Source organism: Rhinatrema bivittatum, chromosome 12, assembly GCF_901001135.1.
Source record: "Rhinatrema bivittatum chromosome 12, aRhiBiv1.1, whole genome shotgun sequence".
NCBI classification, from domain to species: Eukaryota; Metazoa; Chordata; class Amphibia; order Gymnophiona; family Rhinatrematidae; genus Rhinatrema; species Rhinatrema bivittatum.
The window spans coordinates 21,086,661-21,109,102 of NC_042626.1; the positions used below are offsets into that span (position 1 = coordinate 21,086,661).

A 22,442-nucleotide genomic window follows, 5' to 3' on the forward strand; every position below is an offset into this window, starting at 1 on the left:
GCGGGTGTACATGTATGCACATACGGCAGCTCATGCAAATGGACATGGCCAATTTATAACATACACGTGTATACGCGCATACATGTGCATGCAGTTTTGTATGGACACGTGCTTATGCGTGCAAATGCTGGCTCTACCGCGTAAGTGGAGGGAATTTTATTAGATACACGAGCTGACACAATTACCAGTTTCCCCAGTCCATTCCCAGTTCACCCAGGTAAAGGCTCCCGACTTCCTAACCCCCTAATTATCCTTCCTTCCTTCTACCCTATAGCCCTGACCCTTCAAAGCCCGCTGACTAGCCCTGACTTTTTTATTATAAAACTTACAGGCAGCAGAAGTAAAGTTACATGGTACAGGATCCTGGCACGCGCTTGTGCACATAAATGTGCGCACATTTCAAGTGACCTTTTCGGAACGCCCATATCCTGCCCATGCTCCAGCTAGACCACGCCCATTCCCTGCCCCTTTGTATCTTTTTTATTTGTGCATGTAATGGAAGATACGCACGTACTTGGGCACTTCTTAAAATCCGTATGGCGCGCACCAGCCCAAGACATGCGCATATCTCCTGGCTTTGGCACGTGTAGGGCTTTTAAAATGCATATGGATACGTGTAAAAGTCTGCCTGTGTATGCAGTTTGTTGCAAAATTACTCCCGAAGAGACTACACAGGAGAAAAGATAGGGATGGAGATAGAAGGATTTACATTTATGTTAGCTAATAAGGCTGCTGCATTTATCAGGCCTTTATAAAAAAAAATATACCGTATTTTTCTGCAAGGGTTATACATAATTTATTTTCCTTGTGTAAGTACTGTATATTCATGCTTTTATTTTAAATCTGAGCATTGTCTGCTGATAAAGGCAGTAGAGAATATAATCAATAAATATATTGAGAGACAGATAGCTAAAAAGAGAAAGATGTACCTATCCTTATCTAATGAAGGAATGTATACTCCTAGCAGGTTAAACCAGGTAGGGTTTTAAATGATATGATTAGGCCAGTTTTAAAAGAGCCCATTGAAAGTTTGACTCCAACAATTTTTTATATTGACCTGAAATCTCCCCCCGAAAAGCAAAGAACTCTAGAGCTCCTTAGCCTAGAAGTCTGTTCCTCAGTGTTCCTAAAATAATCAGTCATGTGCTCTCGCCTCACAGAAAGAGAATGGCCACTCATTGCCTCTGCAGCAGGACATGTCAGCTTGCATGATGGATCAGGCTTGATCGATAAATCCATCCCTGTACTGAGAACGCTCAGACATCAAACTGGGATAATTGAGACCTGCAAGCTGTTATGGATAGTATCATCCAACAATTCATCCCTTCCCTTTGCTTGCTGGTTATCATTATCCATTTCTGCAATTACCTCTCTGTTAAGAAGGAAAATCAGTATTAATTGTGTAATAGACACGTGATATGAATCGGCAAAGTTCTGGTGATTCATTATGAATGATAATTAGTGCACCTAGTTGAAGCAGCAGTATTAGATGATTTTAGTTATTTGTTTATTTGTTGTTTGATAAGTATGTGATAATTATGAATGTATGGGTTGTAATCCGAATTGAGCATTGTTATAGATTTTGTGGAATATAAGACCTGTTAAATTAATAAATAAGCAAGATGTTTGCATTTATTTATTCACCTGTTCTCAACTTTAATGCTTTCCTTTTGTCTTCTTACATTTTTGTTGTAATATATTTCATTTTATATCTTTTTACAATGGTTTTCTAGCTACACTGTACTTTATAAAGATCTCTCTCTGAGTACACTGCTCAGTTGTTCATACTGTCACTGTATTAATATAAGAGCAGTGCTCCAGGTTGTCTAAATTAATAACATAGTAAATTAAATCAGATAAAGACCAAAATGGTCTATGCAGTCTGCCCAGTAATAGCCCAATTTAAAAAAACAGGAGTGTAAAAAATGGGGGTTACGCGCGTGGCCAGGGATTGTGCACTGCTCGCATTTTAGAATGGGCCCAGCCGCACGCATAACCCCCGTTACACGCAGAGGTGCCGGGGCAGGGCGGGGAGGTGGGCCGGGACAGCGCCATTAGCTGCTGTCCCGGGGAAGCGCATGCTGGCAGATGGCTGGTGCGTGGAGATTACTTCTGCTCCTGAGGAGCAGAAGTAATAAAAACAAAACGTGAGTAGCTAGGAAGGGGTTAGGGGTCGAGGAAGAGTAGGAAGGTTAGGTAGGGGTATAGGGAAGTTCCCTCCCAGCGCAGATATTAAAAGCCACCTTGCATGTGCGCGCGGGTTATAAAATAGCCACATCCGTGTGTGCGTCGGGTACCGCACACACATATACTCATGTGCACGGGTCTTAAAATCAATCCCTAAGTTTTTTAGGGAAGTAACTGCTGCTCTATGCAGGTCATCTGCACGCAGAAATGTAAATTTTGGGGTTGATTTTAAAAGGAGCGCGTACGCCGTTCTCTGTGCGCGCACATGGACGCAACTATTTTATAACATGCGTAGGCCTTTGAAAATTCACTTCTTAAGGAATAACAGAGATGACCCTATGTCTTCATTTCCATTCTCTAGCTAGTAGGGATTCCCCAATATTTATCCCATGCCATTTTGAATTCTGTTACTGTTTTTGTCTTTACCACCTCTTCCAGGAGGACATTCCATGCATCCACCACCCTTTTCTGTGACATTTATATTCAGAATAGTGGAAGCTACTTATTCCTTAGGAATAAAATAAAGAAAAAGGTGAATCTTAATAACTGTATTTGCTTTTAACTCCCTATCCGATTAGCTAGAAAAGGGGTTAACTTCTCCCCTAGGTTTCAATTTTTCCTTTTTTTATTCTGTGCTGCATTTCTTGCTGTGGATAAAGTAGTGAGGTTGCCGTGTCAGTTCACTTGAATACATAGAAATAAAGATTAACGAAAAATCAGACAAGATCTTTTTTCTTGGATTAATTTAATACTTTTCTTGATTAGCTTTTGGGAATTAACACTCACTTCCTCCAGTCCAAACAGGAGTGTTAACTTCCGAAAGCTAGTTGAGAAATGCATTGTTAGTCCAATAAAAAGGTATTGTCTGTTTTGTTAACCTTTAAAGTTTGAAAATCCTTTCTACTGTAGAAAACGTTAAAGGGCATTACTGATAAAAGATTCTTCCTATCGTCTTTTTCATCCTCTCCTGTTTTTCTTTTTATAGTGTTAAGCAGCTCTTGTTGTAATAGAGGAAGTATATTTACACTTCTAAAGTGTAGCACCCACAGCAACCACTTCTAAAGACATTCAGGCCTACGCAATATTGGGTGCTCAGGTCCGTGCGCTGCTAAACGCGTGGTTGGACGCATGTTTTGGATGCACAAGACTTACGCCCGAAGCAATACTGGGATCAATGCGTCCAAAACGTATATCCAAACCAGTGTATAGCTAATAGTGCTTATCACATGTAAATTCCATGTAGATGAAGCTATTACCTATTTCCGCCTGATTTAAAAAATTCCCACGCAGCCAATGCGACCATTGTAATGTGGTAAATTTAATGCCAGCCTGGGAGCTGGCGTTAAGGCATGCTGTGGTCAAGGGCTGTACCCAAAAAAAAAAAAATCCTGCTTTTTGTGGTTCCTCCTATTAGTATCATCGTGATACAAAACAGGAGGAACCACAGAAAGCACTGCAGCATTGCACAAAAAATAAAATCTTGAAAAAAAAAATATTCTGGACACACAGTCTAGGCCGTGTATATATTGCATGTTTTTTGTGCCGGCAGCCGGAGAAAACCGACGCTCGTATTGACAGCCACATCTCCTGGGTATCCGATGTAGAGGAGGCGCTAGGGACGCACAATTTCCCCTAGCACCTCTTTTTACACGGCAGCTCATTACCATATTGCATGGCGTGCCCGGGAGAGGTGAGTGGGCACACGTTAGGAAAGTGGGTGCTCAATCGAGAGCCCCCGTTTTTCGCGCGCCAATATTGCATTGGCCCTATTGTTTCTTTTTGATGTAGAAAAGAACAGGGTTGATGGATAATCTATATGTGGCTGAAGATGTAGATCATGATTTTTTCATGTTCCAAGTGTGTTGTACATGTTAGTGCTATCAGCACTAGAGAATGAGTTTGGAGTGGCCTTCTTGCTCACTATGGGGCAGATTTTCAAAGGGTTACGCGCGTAACCCCGAAAATCTGCACCTGCGCGCGCCGAGCCTACTTTGCATAGGCTCGGCGATGCGCGCAAGCCCCGGGACACGCGTATGTCCCGGGGTTTGAAAAAGGGGGCGGGGAGTGGGCGGGGTGGGGCAGTCCGGGGGCAGGGTGGAGGCGGGGCCTGAGCCTCCAGGCACAGCAGCCTTTTGCCACTGTGCCCGGGATCGCGGGCCGGCCAATGGCCGGCGCGCGCAATCTACGCCTGCCCAGAGGCAGGCGCAACTTAAAGATTATTTATTTATTTATTTATTTATTTATTTATTTAAATTCTTTTAATATACCGATACTCAAGACAAGGTCTTATCGTACCGGTTTACAATAAACTAGGGGTCAGGATGGGGGTTTAGGAAGGGCTGGGGGGCGGGTTAGGTAGGAGAAGGGAGGGGAAGGTGGGGGTGGCAGAAGGAAAGTTCCCTCCGAGGCTACTCTGATTTCGGAGTGGCCTCGGAGGGAATAGGGAAAGCCATCGGGGCTCCCCTAGGGCTTGGCGCGCACAAGGTGCACAAGTGTGCACCACCTTGCGCGCGCCGACCCTGGATTTTATAACATGCACGCGGCATCAATCTCTTTCTGTTCTAGATAGGAGGGTAGTGGTATCAGACCTCCTCCTACTTCAGATAAAAATGAGCAGCTGCATGAGGACAAATGTGATTGGCTCCCTATGTGACATCCTACCTAAATAGAGTGCAAAGAGGGGAAACATCAAGAAGCTGAATGAGGTCATGCGTATGTATGCTGAAACTGAGGCACTGGGTGTGTGGCTGCTCCTCCTGGTTTGAGCCCATAACTTCTGTTATACACAGGAATCAACACTGCCCCCACCATAACATTTTTCCAGTGCTCCTGTTGTGACAGTGACCTGAGAGACTGCAGCGTTTGATTGGAAAGATACCTCTGAGTCCTTGGAAGAGAGGGCCTGAATGAGATTCATATTGCTTGTCTGTAAGAGCAGAAATGAAGGCTTTCGAGAACTATGATCCCTTCATCAGATCAGTGAAGAAACAATGCAGTTACAATGAAAACTAGTCACAGATATATCAAGTTAGTCCAATAAAAAGGTCTCACCTCAAATCTGTTTGACCCTCATTTCTACATATTCAAGTGGACTAACATAGCAACTAGAATACGGTCTATGGAAGGAGAGCATAATCCTCTTCTCAACAGGATGGAGCAGTTGTGAACAATGCAAAAACACAAGGGGGCAGATTTTCAAAGGGATACACGCGTACCTCCCGAAAACCTGCCCCAAGCTCCCCCTGTACGCGCTGAGCCTATGTTGAATAGGCTTGGCGGCGCGCGCAAGCCCCGGGACGCGCATAAGTCCCAGGGCTTTGCTAGGGGGGTATGTCGGGGGCAGCGCGATGTTCGGGGCGTGTCGGGGGTGTGGTGCCAGCCTGGGGGCATTCCGGGGCGTGGCTGAGGCCTCCGGACCAGCCCCCATGTTGGGTATTGGCGCGCCAGCAGCCCACCGGCGTGTGCGAGTTACGCCTGCTTCGGGCAGGTGTAACTTTGCAAAAAAGGTGGGGGGGTTAGATACAGCTGGGGGGGAGGATTAGGGAGGGGAAGGGAGGGGAAGGTGCGAGGGGATGGAAGGAAAGTTCCCTCCGAGGCCGCGGCCTCGGAGGGAACGGAGGCAGACTGCGCACCGACCCCGGATTTTAAAATATATGCACGGCTATGCACGTATCTATTAAAATCCAGCATACTCTTGTTTGCGCCTGTCGCGCGAATAAAAGTACGTGCGGGCGTACGTTTTAAAAATCTGCCCCAAGGTTTTCAGGATTTTGGCTGTAACTGTGCTTGCTAAATTCAGAGCAAATTAGATAGTGCAGGAACTCAGTTGGGATTAACTGGCATTACCTCAAAATCTTTTAGATAAGTGGTACTTAACCTTATCCTTGGAACCTGCCTAGTCAGTCTGGTTTTCAGGATATCCATTATGAATATGCATGAGATGTATATGACTGCAGTGCCTCCATTGAGAACCATTGCGTTAGAATTTCTTCAGGCAAAGTCTCTTGATAATTTTACTGTTTATGAGGGTTATTTTCAAAGTCTGCGAGTACTTTTTACTCAAAGTCTTTAGACAGAATTTTCAAAGCAAATTTATGTGCATAAATCAGCTTCAGAAATTCCTGTGTGTGCCACATTCATACACAGAGCGACATCTGCTCTCGAGGTGTAAAATATTTTTAAAGAGGACCCAGCAGGGCAGGAACAACCAGGGATTCCTCCTGCCCTTTCAGCACAATTATGGAAGGGGTAAATGGAAGGCAGGGGACTGGGACCATGGGGTGGGGGTAGGGGATTGTTTTGGTTCATTTGGGGGTTTTCTTTGGAATTTGTTTATTTTGACTGGGCAATTGAACTGAATCAAAATGAACATTAAATGAACCAAATCCTTCTGGAAATGGGGAAAAGACAAACCGAAAGAAAAATCCCCCCTGCACAGTCCTTTAACTGGTGCTGAAAAATGATCTAGCAATGTGAAAAGCAGGATCAATAATCACAAAGTAATGAAGGGGGGACAGCGGGAAAATGAGAGATAAACAACTGGCATGACATGAGGGTTTTTATTCTGAAGCAATATTAAGAGGTATTTAAAGAGCGAAATTCCTCCTTATTCCTTCTTACAGCACAAGCCTCTAGGCACAAGCTCTGCCTGCTTAGATGTGCTAAAGTCTGCTCCCATTTTGGGCCTGATTCATCAAAGGCTTTTCCCATAGGCACAGAATGGGAGAAAAGCCTTAATAAATCACATCCTTTGTGTCTATGGAAAAATGCTCTATAAATCCTGAAATCAACTCCAAAACCATGCCAGAGGCACTACTTTTGGCTTCCACTTCTCCGCCCCTCCCCCTTTTTAAAAACATATTTTGATTTTCTTCTTAAAATTGATGCCAGAATGTTATTATTCTATCAAACTGGGGTCAGGATGAAGAATTAACAACACATGAATACCACTGGCTCCTTGTGAGAAAAAAAAGACCGTTTATCCAAAATAAGCAGAAGGCAAAGCGCATGGTGAACTTCTGAGATTCTGTAGTTGATATTTGGAATTGATGGATTCAGCCTAGTGTGGGTGATAAATGGTGCCTTGTATTTTTGTATTTTATTGCTGTTAGAAAATAAATAAAAAATGTTAAAGAAAAACAAGGCATTGGCAGTCAGCCCTCTGAGGCAGTTTTCCAATCTTAGTATCAAGCTGGTATGCATTGTGCAAAGAGCAGAACGACGGTGGTAGAAAGCCAGAGAAATTCCTTTGCAGCTACTAGGATTCTGCTCATTGGTCAGGATAGTTATGTTTATTTTGTATTTATTTCCAATATTTATACCCTGTCTTTCTATAGAACAACCAAGGCGGCTCACAAAATGCTACATACAGAAGTAACACTAATACAAGCAACAGAATAAAAAATAATCACATCACACAGCAAAGTAATACTTCTACAATAATATAAAATACCATCACCCAAATTCTTGATCATATACAAATGAAGTTATGATCCTAGAATCAGAATAAAATATAATTTTAACTATAAATCAAACCACCTCTCCCTTTCTATAGCCAAATTAAATTTCTAACCTCTCACCAAAATTTAGACCTTTTATTTGAGCTTAATTAAAATATAAAAAAAAAGATTAGCCAACTTGAGATGGCAGCCAAGCATTTACAGAGCCTTTCCAATGGGGAATGCAAAGAATACATATTTAATACTGTGCTCTCTAATCACACATGTTAATGGTTGTAAATAAACATTAAGGAGCAATGGTGAAAATAGGGAACCTTGTGGATCACCACACGACATCTGATAAAGCAAAGAGAAACCGTTATCTCTATGGACATATTGCGACCTATTTGCTGCTTTTTCAGTAGCTCTGGTGAGAAATGCCAAATTAGACGGAAATTCTGTAGTTCTTGCTCATTTAATTTATGTGGTATTACTGACTGTCAGGGCCATCCTTAATGGGAGGGGAATTGAGGTAACTGCCCTGGATCCTGCGTTCTGGGGGAGCCCCATGCCAGCAAGGTGGCATGGGGCTCCCCCCAGCATTATCATTTCCTATCAGCGTGGGGGCAGAGCTGGGCACATTGATGTTCCGGGTCCCCGATGCGGCTGTTTGGTTCTGGGCTCCACACCCTGCTGACGGATAAAGTTCTTCATTGGTTGGCTGTGTTGTAAATATAGATCTGTGTCACTGTTTTTTTGTTTTCATAGAGTTATGTTATGCCCAGACTACCACAGTGCTCCATGAAGATTTATAGAAAATGCCCCGGGTCCTGGCGCCTGTGGTGCTCTTTCTGGTGTGGCTAATGAAGACTGCTGGTAGCCCTCATTCTCTACGGATTGGTAAGTAAACTGAGCTGAGGATTTTAGGATTAACCTCTAGGCTGCTGTCCAAAGTACTGCACCATTCAGTGTCGGTTAAAGCAACATCCCACTCTTCAGTGCCTCTCAGTCTAAATAAACAGCACATCCTTTGGTGTGCCCCAGCCAAAATAATGTCTCATCCTTCATTGCATCTGATCCAAAATAATCTCCTTCTTCCGTGTGTCTGTTGCAAATTATGTTTCACTCTGCAGTTTATCCCAACCAAAATCATTTCACTCCTTTTCCTCACCTACTCTTGCTCAGTTATATGTAGTTTTTATGCTAATATCAAACTGTATCAACAGATATTTGAATCCACAGTCACACTCACCAAATTAGGGGGGTACACAGAGGGCAGATTTTAAAAGGGTTACGGGCATATATTACGTCGCAACCCTTTTAAACCCGCTCCTGCACGCGCCAAGCCTATTTTGCATAGGCCCAGGACGCGTGTATGTCCTGGGGCTTGAAAAAAGGGACGGGGAGGTCTGGGGGCGGGGCAGGGCATGACCAGATGCCTCTGCTAGGCTGCTGATCCGGGGGAAGGCGTAACTTCTGCAACAAAGGTAAGGGTTTTATTTATTTTCGGGCTGGGGGATGGTTAGGTAGGGGAAGGGAGGGGAAGGTGGGGGTGGGGGCCGAAGGAAAGTTCCCTCCGAGGCCGTTCCGATTTCGGAGCAGCCTCAGAGGGAACAGGGAAAGCCATTGGAGCTCCCCTAGGGCTCAGCGCGTGCAAGGTGCACTAGTGTGCACCCCCTTGTGCGCGCCAACCCCGGATTTTATAACATGCGCGTGGCTGTGCATGCATGTTATAAAATCAGGCGTACATTTGTGCGTGCCGGGTATCTTGCACAAATGTACCCCGCGCGCGTAGATTTAAAAATCCGGCCCAGAGTTTGAGGCCAAGTTGTTTATTTGTTAAATCAAGAAACTTTCTGGAGCACAGAGAGCTGGGTTCTCCAGACCACATCTCCTTCCTTTCCACTTTCCATGCCTGTACTCTTGGATTTTGCTCATGTATTATCGATCAATTTAGAGATGGATCCCCTAGGAGAAGAGGCTGCAAAGGGAGAGCCTGAAATTGTAATAGTTTCATAGCAGAGCTATTTGTAAATGACTGTATAGATTAACATTTTCTTATATTCACCTTTTAAAGGGTCCTTATGCAATATAGCAGGAATAATCTTACAGAATGCCTCAACTGTATTTATCAAAGCAGGTGTCCATGAGATTTGTCATTGAAGTAATTGATAATGCAAGAGTCAGAAATTCTGGTTAAGATTTTAGTAAAGGGGTAGCATTTTTTTTTTCATAACAATCAATGCTGGGGTGCATTGCTTTAGCTTCGACAAATGACATCTTTAAGTCTGCACAGGACACAAAAGAAAAATATAATTCTCTGATTTCACTTATTACAGAGCACTTTTACTATGAGCTGGCTGGTTAAAATCTATATACCCGACAAAGGAGCAAGAACCTCAAATCAATTCAATAAAACAATCACACAGATTCCAGAATTAAAAATGAATTTTATTTTATGTTGAGCTAGGCACCATTTTTTAATTCTATATGGAAGGGTTCACAAGACAAGGGATAAGATAATTGGAATCCCTGAGGCAGCTCTAGGGACACCAAAACATGGGCTTATGTCAGATGGGGCATTGATATTGAACACAACAATTTCTGAACCAGTGTACTGAGTTGGACAGTTTTTTCAAGCTAAGTAGTCTACAATGTTATTATTAGTTTAGGTATATCACATGATAAACACTGTTTTCTGTGTATTATACCTTCTTGCAGCTTAGTAAATGCACCCCTTTGCCAGCCAATATTTGTCCAGGTGATTTTCAGCCAAATCTAGCTAGCTAGATTTTGAACTGAAAACCATCCTAAATCTAGCCATCTGAAAGTTAACCAGCTAGGTTTAGAGCTCTCAAACACGGACGCTTAAACTTAGCCAGCTAGCGCTGAAAATCAATGTTGGAATAGGGGTGACTATAAGCATGTGAATTGTAAGCACTTCTAGCTGTGAATAGATATAGCCAACCTCTGTTATAATTTGGTTTTGCCTTTGAGTCATGATTCTTTACTTGATCCTGTTTCCAGTTGTGTTACAAAGAAAATAGTGTGGAATATGACTTTGAATCTTGGAGTGGCTCACTGACAAGGTTTGAGCATGACTGCTTATTAACTGTGGCTTTGGTAATAGCCCGACTTCATTATGGATCTGTTCCTGGAATAGAGTTTTTGCACTGGGAAAAGTCACAGCTCATTGTTGTCTCAGCTGGTTGTTCACTGATATTGTACTCTGGGTAACCATAGTAATTAGTCCTCATTATCTGTGATCAGAAGTTACAGTCCTTCATGTTTAATAGGAGATTGCTTTTGGCTGGTGTTTGGTAATTAGGTAGCAAAAAGTAGAAAGTTGGATTCAGCCACACAGAGTTACCCCCTTTGTGCCTTTTTCAGGTTTTTGCTTGGACTGAATCCTTTTTCTTGATCTAAGAAGTATGTGACTAATTATGCGAGATCTTTGAACGATATGACTAGTTCACGCTTCTGGATAAAGGCTGAATAAACTTTGCATGTTTTTCCCAGGAGTAAAATGTGTTCCTTTTGTAAACACAGATGCCTTTTCTCTAAATATACCTCATTTATCAGTTTTTCATAAGTGCTGAATGCACTTATGTACAAACTACAACCTAGAGGATAGAGTTATGTGAAACCCTTTCTACAGCATTATCCATCATGGCGCCTGCCTTTGCACCAATAAATGGAAAAGACTTCAAATTTTTGCATTGCAGCAAAGTTTCTCTCTTATAAGCTTCTGCTGAAGACTAAGAAAACTCTTCTTAGAGTAAAAATGCCATAAAAGCTGGTGGCACCTGTAAGGGTGCCACCAAAGTGTCCCGGATTATATACATCAGAGTCTTCTCAGACGCTGAATGTATGAGGTCAGCATGGTCCCTGCCACTGCCCAGTGGGAGGTGTCTTGTCACGGAGTGTGATTTAACAAAACTCAAGCATCCACTTTGACTCGGGTTCTTTTGTTCGGTCTTCTATGCTGGGAGGGTGGCTGAAGCCCAAGATCAGAGCCCTCAGGTCTTCCAGGAAGAAGGACATTTCTTGAAGTCTAAGCACAACCAAGAGATGGCCCGGATTTACCCACAGGCCTACTATATAAACTGCCAGGCATAAGTTTGAGGAAAAGAGTCCACTTCATCAGCTTTGCATAAATGAGATATTTATCCTTCAAGTTATTTTCTTTAATTTTTTTTTATTTAGCCTGTGATCTCACACAACTGCTGTCCACTTTCTGCTGCGACTTATCCCAAACGCTGCATACAGTACAAATTTCTTGTGGTTAGGAGAGGGAGGTACTACCTGGAGATGCTAGTGCTGTTCTGTGCTAGTTTATGATATCTTTTGTTTTCTTAATAAGTTTCATTTGGTTTAACTTTTTCCTTCTCTCTAATTCTGATATCCAACATGGTCAAATGCAAGAGGAAAACTTAGACTACCCCTCTGACTCCATGGTTTGTACCTTGAGGGCCATGAAGCAGTCTGTTGTGTGGTCAGGAACTGGGGAGCCAGGCCATTTATGAGGCCATGAAGTCTGATAATGTACTCCATGATCCTGGACCTATAAACCTCTTTAGACCCTCATTCTGTGCCAACTGACAAAATCAATCTGGCATTGTCTGCAATACAGTCATTGTTCTTAATGATGGGAAAAATGTGTGCCTGGGGGGAGTGTGTCTACTCTGGACCATTGCACAGGTACAGAGGAATCCTTCTCATAAATGAGGAATTGGAACTGCAGTTGGTGTGGGGAGCAACACACTGATAACAATGGTATAACAGGTGATGCAGCATAGGAAGTTTACTGGCGAATCTGCCAGTTCCTCAGGTTGAGGGTACTGCTATAGCATCAGAAGGAGATCACTTTGGGGCAGATTTAGACCATTATTAGCTTCAAGAACAACTCACTTCCAGGTTGTATTAATGATTGTTATGCAACTACCTCAGGACCTAATTTTAAAAAGCATTTACATGCTTAAAATTGGGTTTTAAACATGTAAATGCACTTTACCGGTGTAAGTGGGCTTTTGAAAACTGCTGCAATATATGTCATTGAATTGTCCATAGGATTTACCCACATAAGTGCACTTTACACAGGTAAATGGCTTTTGAAAATTGCTACAATAGTAGATACATTTACACATGTAAATCCTTTGAAAATTGTCCCCTCGGGGTTTAAACTGCTGCTTCATGATTCTGTTAAAGTGACTAATGAACAGATTTGATGGGGGCTGAGGAGCAGCTCGCCTCAGTCCACACATCCAGTGCTGTGCTAATAAAGGATAATTTGGCTGTCCATGTTAAAATTAAACATTTGGAGAATGACTCTAGGAGAAAAAAAATCTTAGCTTTAACAACTACTGTCTTCCAGCTATTATAGGATGGAGAGCTTGAAAATCCCTACTGAAACCCTCCCGCCTACTGTATATTTGGTAGGGATGTGCATTTGATTGAAACAAGACTGTAAAATGTGATGAATGAGTCCATTTTTGTTTTGTTTCAAATGAACCAAAAAATAAAACAAAAAGTATTACTTTTTCATTTTCGTGAGAGTGTGTACTATTAGCAAATAGGAAGCACTGTTAGCAAAACAGTGCACACTATTTGCAAATAGGGTGCTCTTATTTCCCCAAAACAAAAAAAAAGCCCTAAAATGAAAAACAATCTCAGAAAAAAACAAAAAAGAAAAAGACAAAAAAAATGAGTATGCATATCACTAATATTTGGAGGTGCTGGAAGACCCATGGAAAGGGTGACACAACATAAAGCCTGACAATATGAATGTTACTGCCCTGCTTGAAAGATCACAGAAGGACGTGATAATTTGAGCTACCCTTCTGGTTAAGGTCACATTGGATATTGATCCTGATAGGATGCTGACATTTTTTTTCTGCTGTACAGATTCCTTGTGTTCTGTACAGAAAATTCACATATTTCCTGATATTTGTAGGTCTACACATGAGAGGAGAAAGATGTTTTGATTTTTCTTTCTTTATTTGTATCGAAAAATTAAAAATATTCTTCAAGCATAACTTGAATACAGGAAATTAAAACACATGAGAAGGTAATAAAAATACAACTAAAGAGACAAGGAAAAATCTCATGAACATTTTCTATCTAGCGCTTAAAACAGAAGAGATCCAAGTGAAAAGAGAGCTAGATAGCATACCAAAGAAAAGGAAAATATATATTAATAAATACAAAAGAAATTATGTAGTTCCTTAATACAAGCTGATACAGATAGTATAAGTTAAAAGAATCCTCCTACTTCAACAATAAGCTCAGATATTACCCACCAGATAGATAATTTAGCATCAAGAAAAGGTTTCAAATGGTTGAATTAGAAAAAAGTTATCTTTCATTCAGCTATTTAATCAAGCAACAACAGATATATCACAAGGAAAATTGTGATAACACCTCCTTGTGCATAGACAGAAATCATTTATTTTCCTCCTAGACTGTCACCCTACATAAATAGGGGCAAACCCATAACTTACAATTCAAAACCAGCAAATCTTTAAAACAAAAAAATCTTAATATACTGTTCCTGTCTGGTTCCAAGGAAAACGTAACTAGGAGAGTAACAACTGATATCTGTCAGGGAAAGGGGCCAACAGGGTTTGAACCAACAACAATCAGGAGATGGAGAGTAGAGCTCTAGCAACAGAGCTAACAAGAAAATTGGAAGCAAGTAGGGCCAGGGATCATAAGAGATCAAGAAGGGAATATGGAGGCCACTACACTTGGGAACTGAACTGGCCAGAGGCAGGTTATAAGAGATTGCTGGGAACAAGAAAGTATGGGGTAAATTTTATAACATGCGTGTGTGGCCTTCGTGTGCGCGCTACCCTGCGCGCACGCATGCTATAAAATCTGGGGTCGGTACGTGCAAGGGGGTGCACAATTGTGCACCTTGCACGCACCGAGCCACACTGCCTTCCTCTGCTCCCTTCCCCCTAGCCTGACCTTCCCACCCCTTCCCCTAACCTTCCCCCCCCCCAGCCCTACTCTAAACCCCCCCCCCCAAAGATGTATCCTACCTTTTGCGCCTGCCTCTAGGCAGGCACAAGCTGCAAATGCTGGCAGGCTGCCGGCACGCGATCCCTCGACACAGCAGCAATGGCCCCCAATTGTGCACCTTGTGCACGCCGAGCCCTAGGGGAGGGCCTGATGGCTTTCCCCGTTCCCTCCAAGGCCGCTCCGAAATTGGAGCAGCCACAGAGGGAACTTTTTTCGGCTCCCCCCCACCTTCCCCTCCCTTCCCCTATCTAACCCTCCACCCAGCCCTACCTAAATCCCCCCCCCCTACCTTTTGTTGTCAAAGTTACGCCTGCCTGAGGCAGGCGTAACTTGTGCACACCAGCCAGCTGCCGGCGTGCAAACCTCCAGCACGGCCGCTGTGTCGGAGGACTCGGGAACGCCCCGGACCACCGCCCCCGGCCCCGGCCCGCCCATTTTTGAAAGCCCCGGGACATACGCACGTCCCGGGGCTTGCGCGCACAGCCGAGCCTATGCAAAATAGGCTCGGCGCGCGCAGGGGGAGGCACGGGTAGGTTTTTGGGGGTTGCGCGCGTATCTTACGCGCGCAACCCTTTGAAATTCTACCCCTAATTGTTTTGTGTCAATATTATTGGAAACTGGGTTACAGAATCAATGAAAAAGCCCAACAGCAGTTGTCATTTCTATAATTTTGACTTATGCAGTTTGATAGCTGCATATATAAAACAAATAAAATGTGAAATTAAATAAAGGAAACTAAACTAAATGCCACCTTACAAGGGGAAATGACAAATTCCTAATAGCAGACAGGATCAGAAGATATTGATATTGAGATATGGACCCTAATGCTATGTCTCTTGCTTTCAATAACTGCTTATTGATATGTGTTTATCATTCATATATCTGAAGTTGTGGAATGCAAATTATACAGCGAGAATAGTCTTGGTTTAGTAATGTTATGTTATATATTTTCACCATTCAAGTGCTGTCTTTGATATGAAAGTTGGCAACTATAGGGCACCAGTTTTTTCTGTGCCCATCTTTCCTCTTTGTTCTGATGACGTTTTCAGACCACTGCCTGTGACTGCTTTCTGCTTTCCTCTAATTCTTTTGCCCTCTAGCCAGCACTAACATCTTTGTTCATGCCCAGAAAATTTCATTTTCCTTTTGGCCAGATCTTCTGCAAGGGTCCTTCCACTTCTCATCATCTCATGCATTCTTTCATCTGAGATCAATCATGTCCTTCCTATTAATCTTCTGAACTCTTCTATAACGTCACATTTGAAATGTATATGTTTACGTTATGATCTCCTTACTTTATGTTCATGTTTCACTTCCGCATCCTACCAGAGAGATGTATGCACTCTGTAACCTTCATTAAATCTTTTCCTCTTAAGAAACTCCTTAGATTCCCAAAAGTCTATTTATTTGCCATAGAGCATACAATAAAGTTAATTCCTAATGCGAAACGTATTTTTCCCCAATATTACTCATTTTAATGTATGAGTTTCTGCAGAGAGCGATCCAAAGATATATATCCAGAGAAATAGCAGAACATCTTTTCTCAGCAGCAGTAACACTTTTTCTTCATTCAAGAGAGATATTTAAAGTAATAAAATAAAAAGAAAGGACTCCTGGCACTAACCATCATTAATTTATTTACTTTTAAATACACAAACAAGCAAATTAATGACTTGAAGGGCAATTTATAGTGCAAAGTAAAGCAGGTCTTTTGTGAACTATTCGTGTAGCAGCAGGGCCAGTGCTAGCTTTTTTGCTGCTCTGTGTGAAAAATTACTGTGCTGCCCCCCCCCCCCCCCCCCCCCCAATTCATTCATTGTCTGTCCCGGGCCCATCAAATAAAGCCCAGCTCCTTCCAGCAATCTCTTATAGCTGCCACCCCCCCTTTCCCCCCACAGAAGGGTATTAGGTACCCATGGCAAACTTTACAGCCCTTACACACACACCACTCCACACACACCCACATCCTTTACAGACACACACAATTGAATTATGCATTTATAATAAATTGTACATGAAAAAGAACATTCAAGAGTACAGTCTGCTGAGGCAATAATAACACTTACAACATGCATATTATATTTACATGCACTGCTGTGGTGCCAACCAGAAAACTCTGCAAAAAAGACACTTGGAACTCCTATGGAATTAGACTTTTTGTAATGCGTGCTGCGTGTGGGCTTGGCCCTCTGAAAGTCATGAACAAATAGAATTACCATTACAATATAGTAAACCTCCCGTACCAAAACAACCCTAACAACCTTATCTATAAAAAGGCAACACTGCACATATTATATCAATAAAACTCTTATTAGGAAACCAGGCTGCTAGAGATCCCTACACAGAAATTACATGCTAGCAAAATACCTTACCTCGGTCACATGTGCAGAACACAGAGAGACTCTGACCAAATACAGAATAAAGAGATCAGAAAATATAAACAGAAACGTGCTGAGAAGACCTGAACTGGAATCCACAACAAGCCCAGCCTCTACATGCAGAGCAACAATGGAAAAACAGGAACATTACCATTCTTCATAAAACATTAAATAATAAAATTAAGAAATATAAAGCAATCATAATAGTAAAATAATATTCATAAAGGGGTCAATTTTAAAAACAGCGTGCAGCTGTCCATGTACATGCAGTTCCCGGCGTGCGCATATGGATGCATCGATTTTATGAAATGCGAGCACCAGTGCACGCATTATAAAATCTGATGGCCGCGCGCAGGTATGGGTGGCACGCGTGGGGGGGGGGGGGAGGCATGAATTTCCATTAAATAAGTGCAGTGATGCAATCGGGCCTTCCCCAGGTCCCTCCCAGTCCGCTCCAATTGAGGAGCGGACTGGGAGGAAACTTCCCTACCCCTCTAACTAAACTTCCAATGCCAGAAGTCTAAGAAGTAAGATGGAAGAGTTAGAATGTATAGCAATGAATGATGAGAGAGACATAATTGGCATCTCAGAGACCTGGTGGAAGGAGGATAACCAATGGGACAGTGCTATATCAGGGTACAAATTATATCGCAATGATAGGGAGGATCAATTTGATGGGGGTGTGGCACTTTATGTCCGGGAGGGTTTAGAGTCCAACAAGATAAAGATCATACAAGAGACTAAATGCTCAGTAGAATCTATATGGATAGAAATCCCATGTGTGTTGGGTAAGGGTATAGTGATTGGAGTATGCTAACGTCCACCTGGACAAAATGGTCAGATATATGATGAAATGCTAAGAGAAATCAGGAAAGCAAACCAATTTGGCAATGCAATAATAATGGGAGATTTCAATTACCCCAATATTGACTGGGTAAATGTAGGACTTGCTAGAGACATAAAGTTCCTGGATGTAATAAATGATTGCTTCATGGAGCAATTGGTTCAGGAACCAACAAGAGAAGGAGCTATTTTAGATTTAATTCTTAGTGGAACGCAGGATTTGGTGAGAGAGGTAACGGTGGTGGGGCCACTTGGCAACAGTGATCATAACATGATCAATTTAAACTAATAACTGGAAGGGGGACAATAAGTAAATCTGCAGCTCTAACACTAAACTTTCAAAAGGGAAACTTTGATAAAATGAGGAAAATAGAAAAAAACTGAAAGGTGCAGCTGCAAAGGTTAAAAGTGTTCAACAGGCTTGGACATTGTTTAAAAATACAATCCTAGAGGTGCAGTCCATATGTATTCCACGCATTAAAAAAGGTGGAAGGAAGGCAAAACGATTACCATCATGGTTAAAAGGTGAGGTGAAAGAGGCTATTTTAGCCAAAAAGAACATCCTTCAAAAATTGGAAGAAGGAGCCATCTGAAAAAAATAAGATAAAGCATAAGCATTGTCAAGTTAAGTGTAAAACATTGATAAGACAGGCGAAGAGAGAATTTGAAATGAAGTTGGCCATAGAGGCAAAAACTCATAATAAAAAGTTTTAAAAATATATCCAAAGCAAGAAACCTGTGAGGGAGTCGGTTGGACCACTAGATGACTGAGGAGTTAAAGGGGCTCTTAGGGAAGATAAGGCCATTGCAGAAAGATTAAATTAATTTTTTGCTTCCGTGTTTACTAATGAGGATGTTGGGGAGATACCATAAGAACATAAGAACATGCCATACTGGGTCAGACCAAGGGTCCATCAAGCCCAGCATCCTGTTTCCAACAGTGGCCAATCCAGGCCATAAGAACCTGGCAAGTGCCCAAAAACTAAGTCTATTCCATGTTACTGTTGCTAGTAATAGCGGTGGTTATTATCTAAGGGGTAGATTTTATAAATCTACGCGCGCGCGTACTTTTGTTCGCGCACCAGGTGCAAACAAAAGTACACTGGATTTTATAAGATATGCGTGTAGCCTCGCGTATCTTATAAAATCCGGGGTCGGCGCACACAAGGGGGTGCACATTTGTGCACCTTGCTCGCGCCGAGCCCTGCACGCACTGCCCGTTCCCTCCGAGGCCGCTCTGAAATCGGAGCGGCCTCAGAGGGAACTTTCCTTCCCCCCCCCCCCCCCCCCCGCATCTTCCCCTCCTTCCCCTACCTAACCCACCCCCCCGGCCCTATCTAACCCCCCCTACCTTTATCCGCTAAGTTATGCCTGCCTCCGGGCAGTAGTAACTTACGCGCGCCGGCTGTCTGCTGGAACGGCAGGCCCCGACACAGGCCGCTATGTTGGGACACTCGGCCATGCTCCCAGAATGCCCACATGCCCCCGAACACACCCCCAAGTCGACACCATCCCCCTGGCCTCGCCCCTGACTGCCCCTTTTGCAGGTCCCGGGGCTTGCGCGCACCACCAAGCAAAATAGGCTCGGCGCGCGCAGGGGCATTTTAAAAGGGTTACGCGCGTACCTTATGCGCCAACCCTTTAAAATCCGGCCCTAAGTCAACTTAATTAATAGCAGGTAATGGACTTCTCCAATCCTTTTTTAAACTCTGTATGTTTGTGAAATAAATGGATATGTGTTTGTCTTATGAAATATATGTTCTATGTAGTATCTGCCATACCTGAGTTATCTGTGGTTCTGTTTATTACATTTGACTTCTGCATCAATTTGAATTTGTGTTGCTCCTTTCCATACACACATGTTCTATGCACACATATTTAACTTAGGCCTTGATTAGCAAAAGATTAATACAACCTACTGAATACACCGAATATTCCATTGATTGTCAGAATTCAGAGCTTGTCATAGCAAGCCAGCTCAACATTACTTCATTATATGACCTGAGTTATCTACTCATTTGGCCTGATTTCTTTTTTGTTTTATGTTTGGTTACCGTGATGTAGTTCTTTTGATCACATGAATCACTGTACTTTGATCTGCCATGCGATAATTGATTGTTATATGTATCTAGTTATTATGTCTTTTTGCAGGTGCCATGATTTAGATTTCCTAAATCAATGATATAATTTGAGGTTATGCAATTTTTACATTTGTAGAAATCTCCAGTCCAAAATTTCTGTTATGTGATTTCTTGAAATGCCCTTCTATCTCTATTTATAAGCTATTTGGGATTCCAGAGGGGAAGATATAATTTTCTTTATTTCTGTTTTTTTTTTAATTTTTACTACATTTCTTTCTTTTCCTGTGCAGACTCACACTAATGGTTTAGCAACCCAGCAAAGTACATTAATTTGTTTTAGACTGCCTTTGTGTTGCAGTCTAATTGACACAGTCTCATAGGCAAACCTACAATGCCTAAGCCAGCAGCTGTCAAATGCACCCTGTAGTGGGACAGTCTGAAGCTTCATCTATAGCAGCCACCTCCCCTGCGGGTTGAGCCCTTGGGTTCTGGGGTCCATTAGGTCCCTTGGGTGGTGAAGAGAGCAAGAGTCCAAGGGCATGCTGGGGTCAGGACAGGCAGCAAGCTGGAGAAATGGAGACTGGCCAATGTTCGGGGCAGGCAGTGGGCAAACATGGTCAGGTCTAAGCAAGAGGTCAGGCCCAGAAGGCAGGCATTTATGGTCAGGTCTGAATAAGAAGTCAGGTTCAGGAGCAGGCAAGCGTGGTCAGGTCCAAAGCAAGAGGTCGATACCAGGAGATCAGGCCAGAATGGATGAAGACACACAAAGCACTGGATGAGACAAGGAAAAGGGGATGAGGCTGGATGAGACAAGCTAGTCAAGACAAGGGTGGATGAGACAAGCAGGAGAAAGCAGGGCTGGAGAAGACAAAGCTGGATGAGATATGGCAGGAACAAACAAGAGCAAGAATGCAGGAACAATCAGGAACACAGGAACAACACACAATGCTAATGAAGGAGACCTGTTGTTGAGAGAGTGTTCTGGAGACCCTTATATACAAGGAACCGGTGATGTCATCAGAGGGCGTCGTGATGTCTGTTCCCACCGTGGGCTCTTTAAAGCTCTGAGCATGCTGCATGCACGTAAGGGAACCTTGTGAGGGAGCATAGAGATAGCGGTGTTAGGGGCAGCTCGCTGTACTTGGCAGTGTTCCGTCGTTGGTGGTGTCCATGCCATGGGAAAAGGCCAGCAACCAGAGTGAGTACAGCGGCTCACAGGCCTGACCCATGGACCGCCAAACGTAACACTTGTCATCTGAATTATGGCATTCCTCAGGGCTGAATATTCATTCACATCCTTTTCAATCTATATTTATCCTATCTTGTCTGGGGTTTTCAAGTTATTTTTACACTGATGATATCCAGCTCACTGCAAGCTGTGATACAGACTTACCACACTCACTCTCTAATTTCAATGATTTTCTATCTATGGGTGCTGACTGCTTAATCCAGAAAAATCTGAGGCATTTTGGTTCAGTAGAAGTTCTTGTCGTCACTTTTCTGCTCCTATCTTTGCTGGTGTTCCCATCCAGACCAAGGATGTTATTACTATACTTGACAGTACAATTGATTCTTCATTGAGCTTCTCCAGTCATATTGCTCACCTAATGCAGAGTTGCTGCTTTCTTCTTTGGTTGACTCATTGGCTCCAGCCTTTTCTTGAATTAGCAGATTTTATAACTCTTATTCATTCACTTATCTTAGCCAGATTATTGTAATATGCTTTTCCACAGGCTCAAAACTGTTCAGCTTAGAAGGGTCCAATTAGTTTAAAAAACGGCATCCAGACTTATTTTTGGAAATCTAAGTTTGATAATGTTATCCTTCTCCTGAAGGAACTGCACTGGCTCCCAGTAAGTAGTATGTGCATCCAATTTAAAAATGGGTGCTTGACCTATAAGGCCTTACAGTGGGGGATTCCGTCATCTCTCTCTAGTTTTATCACTCCTTATTATACAGAGTAAAAGAGAGACTAGTTCACAAGGGGGGTTAGGAAGTCTGATCCCTTAACTGGGAGAACTGGGAATGAACTGGTTTAATTGGTAAATGCATCAGTGTGCATGTCTATTGAAATCCCCCACTTAAGCAGTAGAGACAGCATTTGCGTGTGTCCAAATAAAACTCCGTACACAAGTATGTGTGTATAGCCTATTTTATACCATACGTGCATATACATGCGTATATTATAAAATGGCTGCATCCTTTGGCACGAGCCAACATACATGCATACATGTGCTGCCTGTGCATCAGTATCAAGGATACCGTCTCTGGGAATATCCAGTACTTATCACTGCATAATAGCAGCATAGGATCTATTCTCTGTTTGGAATCTTGCCAGGTACTTGTGACTGGCCACTGTTGAAAACAGGGTTACTGGGCTTGATGAACCCTCGGTCTGACCCAATATAGCAATTCTTATGTTCTTATGGAAAGTATTTTCTTTTGTGCATATGAAGCATATGGCAGATCATCTGTTGTGCAACAGAAAAGCA

The 22,442-nt window shown here is 42.7% G+C and overlaps 1 protein-coding gene across 1 annotated transcript in view; it reads left to right on the forward strand.

The window, feature by feature from the left end:
* GRIK4 (glutamate ionotropic receptor kainate type subunit 4) overlaps nt 1-22,442 on the forward strand; it is a 252,360-nt gene that overhangs the window by 87,344 nt on the left and 142,574 nt on the right. The window contains exon 3 of the mRNA XM_029572271.1: nt 8,394-8,525. Coding sequence (XP_029428131.1) covers nt 8,444-8,525 — 82 coding nt within the window. The 5' untranslated portion in view covers nt 8,394-8,443. The remainder of the gene's footprint in view (nt 1-8,393; nt 8,526-22,442) is intronic.